Raw genomic sequence first — 5,115 nt, 5'->3', positions numbered from 1 at the left:
GGTCAATACATGACTAACACACCCAGGTCAATACATGACTAACACACCCAGGTCAATACATGACTGACACACCTAGGTCAATACATGACTGACACACCCAGGTCAATACATGACTAACATACCCAGGTCAATACATGACTAACACACCCAGGTCAATACATGACTGACACACCCAGGTCAATACATGACTAACACACCTAGGTCAATACATGACTGACACACCCAGGTCAATACATGACTAACATACCCAGGTCAATACATGACTAACACACCCAGGTCAATACATGACTGACATACCCAGGTCAATACATGACTAACATACCCAGGTCAATACATGACTAACACACCCAGGTCAATACATGACTGACATACCCAGGTCAATACATGACTAACACACCCAGGTCAATACATGACTGACACACCCAGGTCAATACATGACTGACATACCCAGGTCAATACATGACTAACATACCCAGGTCAATACATGACTAACACACCCAGGTCAATACATGACTGACACACCCAGGTCAATACATGACTAACATACCCAGGTCAATACATGACTGACACACCCAGGTCAATACATGACTAACACACCCAGGTCAATACATTGACTAACACATCCAGGTCAACATATCACTTACACACCCAGGTTATCATATTGCCAACACACCCTGGTCAACATAGCACCGAGGTCACCACATCACCAACACACCCAGGTCACAAGATCACCAACACATTCAGGTTAACACATCACTAACACACCCAGGTCATCATATCACCAATTCACCCAGGTCATCATATCACCAACACACCCGGGTCATATCACTGACACACCCAGGTCATCACATCACCAACACACCCGGGTCATCATATCACTGACACACCCAGGTCATCATTTCAATTATACACTGAGGTCATCATATCCCTAACACACCCAGGTCATCATACCCCTAACACACCCAGGTCATTACATCACCACAGTAACACACCCAGGTCATCATATCACCAACACACCCAGGTCATCATATCACTAACACACTAAGGTCATTATAATACACTAACACACCCGGGTCATCATATCACTAACACACTAAGGTCATTATAATACACTAACACACCCAGGTCATCATATCACCAACACACCCAGGTCATCATATCACCAACATACCCAGGTCACTAAATCCCTGAGCCACCAGCTCACAACATCACAAACTCACACAAAAATCAAGGATATCAATGGGTAAATCATTGTTCCTGCATTGATTTCAATAGAATGTGTGTGCAATGAGTTTGATACCATTGGTACTTACTAACTTACTAATAGGAAATCACACAAGCTTTCTAATGATACATTAAAGTTGATGCAGAAAAAACAGAAATATGATTAATTGAAATTGATATAATAAAATTTTTTGAGTTTGTAAGCACACCCAGGTCACCACATAACGTATCTATACACCCAGGTACTCCATATGAGTTCACAATAAATACTACACACCCAGGTATTCCATATGTGTCCAAAATCCATTGCTACTACGCACCCAGGTATTCCATATGTGTCCAAAATCCATTGCTACTACGCACCCAGGTATTCCATATGTGTCCAAAATCCATTGCTACTACACACCCAGTTATTACCTCCATGAAATGTCATGGAGGTTATATTTACCTCCATGAAAAAATGGAGGTATAGTTTTTGGTGTGTCTGTGTGTCTGTGTATCTGTGTGTCTGTCTGTGTGTGTGTCCGCATATTTGTGGACATCATAACTTGAGAACCTCTCAATGGACTACAATGATATTTGGTATGTGGGTAGGGGTTGGGAAGACGAGGGTCAAGGTCGATTTTGGGCCCCCTAGTGTGTGACCTTGGTACTGCAGCAGAACTTCAATTTTTTGAATCTTTTTATCTGGACATGCTATGGTCTTGATTTCTTGGTGGCAGATAGCTTTTGATGTAAGGAAGAGGTGGTGTATGTTTGGGCCCCCTAGCAGCTTGCTCTGGAACTGCAGGAGCATTTTTGTCAAAATCTTCCAAGAAGCATAACGGAACATAGGAATGATGAATTTCCATGATATTTGGTATGCAGGTACATGTAGCAGAGATGTACATAATGAAATCAAAATTATGCAAATTTGGACTTCATTTGCATACTTAATGAGGAAAATGTATATTTACAGTGTTTTCCAGTATATCACTCAAATACATGTTACATATGTAGTTTGTGGCAGGCGGAAGTTAAGCAGATACTAATTATGCAAATAAGTCCCTAATTTGCATAATTGATTTGAAAGTGTCCTGATTTTTCTTATTTCGTGTAGTAAATGATTGGTCTGTCAACACTGTGACCTGTGTACGTTAGTTAAAGGTGTACATAAGCAAGCATAAATTATGCTAATGTGAAAGTCATTTGCATAATCAGAATATTTCATGGAGGTATGAGGTCTCCGAACTCTAGTTTACCCTGTGTTTGTCTGTCTGTGTGTGTGTCTGTGTGTGTGTGTGTAAACAAGATAACTCATGAACGGTTGGGTGGATTGGTTTCATACTTGGTGTGTTGGTAGGGTGTGATGAAAGCTGGAAATGATTAGATTTTGGGCCACCTAGCGGCTCCCTTTGGTACTGCAGTGCAACTTCCGGTTTTGCTATTTAGGTGTTCTGAACATGCTATGGTCACGATTTTTGAGTATTAGATAGCTCTTGTGCTCAGGAAGAAATGACATAAGTTTGGGCCCCCTAGCGTCTAGTTTTGGGATAGCAGGGGCATTTTTGTCAAAAACTTCTGACGAGGATAACTCAAGAAGGGAACAACGGCTTTTCATGATTTTTGGTATGTAGGTACCTAAGACAATGTTGTACAAGATAAGATACTAATTATGCAAAATAGGAGTACATTTGCATAATTAATGAGAATATTCTATCATAGCAGTTTTTTCAATGTACCTCTTGTCCCACACGTGATATGGTTGTGACATTTGGGTGGTAGATAGCTTCTAGCGTCATGACAAAGTGGGTCAAGTTTCAGTCCCCTAACATGTAATTGTAGAACTGCAGGGGCGTTTTTATCAAGACACTCCAAAGAGGATAACTACAGAAAGGAACGATGGATTGCCTGCATTTTAGGTCTGAAGGTAGCTTGGGCAAAGATGTTGATAATGATATGCATTTCATGCAAATGAGGACTTAATTTGCATAATTAATGAGGAATTTTTATAATTGTATTGTTTGCAATAACTGGACTTCAATGAATGTAACACTGGTTAATTATAATCGGTGGAACATATGCACGTATCCAATATGCAAATGAGGGACTTATTTGCATAATTTATGCAAAAAATGCAAAACAACTTAATGATCTGAATTGGGAATTTTACTTGTGACATGTGTACTGTATGTTATTCAATGATGAACACCACCATGCATAAATCATGTTAATGTTAAGTCATTTGCATGAAATTAACAAAAGCTCAAAATTTTCATGGAGGTATGAGGTCGCCGAACTCTAGTTCTACATTATTCCACTGAATATCAGCTCCATGGTATTCCACATACATGTTTATCAATGACATGTAACATCTTGAATATGCCAATGTTTCTAGTATGCAAACTTGTCTTTCTGGTACAGTCTTAACTCACCCACTATAGCGTTGTTGCTGACATTGAACGTGACAAGCCCAGTCAGCTGGAAAACAACCTCAGGAAAGTTGGAGAAGCTGTTGTGGGAGACGTCAAGACTCTTCAGCTGCTGCAGCTGTTGGAGTTCTGCAGGCAAGCTGTGCAGCTGGTTCCCAGATAGGGACAGCTCTGTAACACAGATATCAGTGTAACTTCAGCTCTGTAACACAGATATCAGTATAACTTATACAGGCAGCTGGTTCCAAGATAGGGACAGCTCTGTAACACAGATATCAGTATAACTTATACAGGCAGCTGGTTCCAAGATAGGGACAGCTCTGTAACACAGATATCAGTATATGTCAATTTTGGATTTTGGAAACGGTCAGACATTTCAACTAGCATCCACTAGTTTTTGCCAGTGACACTGAAGTGATCTGGAAGAAACTAGTCTTTTATACCCTATCTAAGAATCAGGTGTCAAATAGGAAACCTGTAAGACAACTTCTGCACAGACAGCTCTGTAACACAGGCATCCGTTATACAGTTATATACTTGTGTAATAATAATAATAATAATAACAATGGCTTATTCAGATGCAAAAGTATTGAATTGCATGGGAAAGGGCTGAATTGCGTGGGAAAGGGCTGAATTGCGTGGGAAAGGGCTGAATTGCGTGGGGAAAGGGATGAATTGCATGGAGAAAGGGCTGAATTGCATGGGGAAAGGGCTGAATTGCGTGGGAAAGGGCTGAATTGCATGGGAAAGGGCTGAAATGCGTGGGAAAGGGCTGAATTGCCTGGGAAAGGGCTGAATTGCCTGGGAAAGGGCTGAATTGCCTGGGAAAGGGCTGAATTGAAACTTTTCAGAATCGTTAAAATCATGCTGGCTGTGAGTAGAGAAGGTCGCCTAGAATTGGAATCCAGTTTTAGAAAAGGTTTCATAAGTTTCATGAGCTCAGACCAGTTTGCTGTCCAGGCACGTCCCTCCAAGAAAAGTGTCACCCATTTCAACCATCTCAAAATGAACAGATGAATCTCTACAACTGCAGACCTGCAGATTCCTGCTTGGGGACTATGATAATCACTCGATGATTACCTTGTAGATGAGGAAACTGGGCACAGAGCCTTTTCGGCAGGAACTTGAGCAGGTTGCTGTTCAAGCTACAGCTGAGAACCTCCGTGTTCCTCAGCAGCTGGTAAACAGCAACAGGGAAACTGGTCAGCTCACAGGACGACAAGTCTGCAAGAACAAAGGTCCGGAACTTCATAACATGTCCAAGGTAGCCTTGATACTAGCCTGCTCCACACTAACCCAGCCTGCACACACCTACACACTAACCCAGTCTGCTCACACCTCCACACTTACGCAGCCTGCTCACACCTCCACACTAACCCAGCCTGCACACTTACCCAGCCTGCTCACACCTCCACACTAACCCAGCCTGACACTTACCCAGCCTGCTCACACCTCCACACTAAATAGTAAGATGAGAATC

At 41.8% G+C, this 5,115-nt stretch overlaps 1 protein-coding gene across 1 annotated transcript; it reads right to left on the bottom strand.

Moving 5' to 3' along the window:
- Positions 1–3,638: 3,638 nt before the first annotated feature.
- On the bottom strand, positions 3,639–4,851 carry LOC118412499 (leucine-rich repeat-containing protein 20-like; the record flags this gene model as incomplete). The annotated part of the gene is given in 2 exon segments (XM_035815385.1): positions 3,639–3,806; positions 4,716–4,851. Coding segments are annotated over 2 exon segments (304 nt in total), but the record flags the coding sequence as incomplete, so codon positions are not given.
- Between the last annotated feature and the right edge of the window lie 264 nt (positions 4,852–5,115).

This window comes from Branchiostoma floridae, chromosome 3 (genome assembly GCF_000003815.2).
Source record: "Branchiostoma floridae strain S238N-H82 chromosome 3, Bfl_VNyyK, whole genome shotgun sequence".
NCBI classification, from domain to species: domain Eukaryota; kingdom Metazoa; phylum Chordata; class Leptocardii; order Amphioxiformes; family Branchiostomatidae; genus Branchiostoma; species Branchiostoma floridae.
Note: the sequence above shows the minus strand (reverse complement) of the source record. Positions and strands in the feature narration are given on the sequence as shown.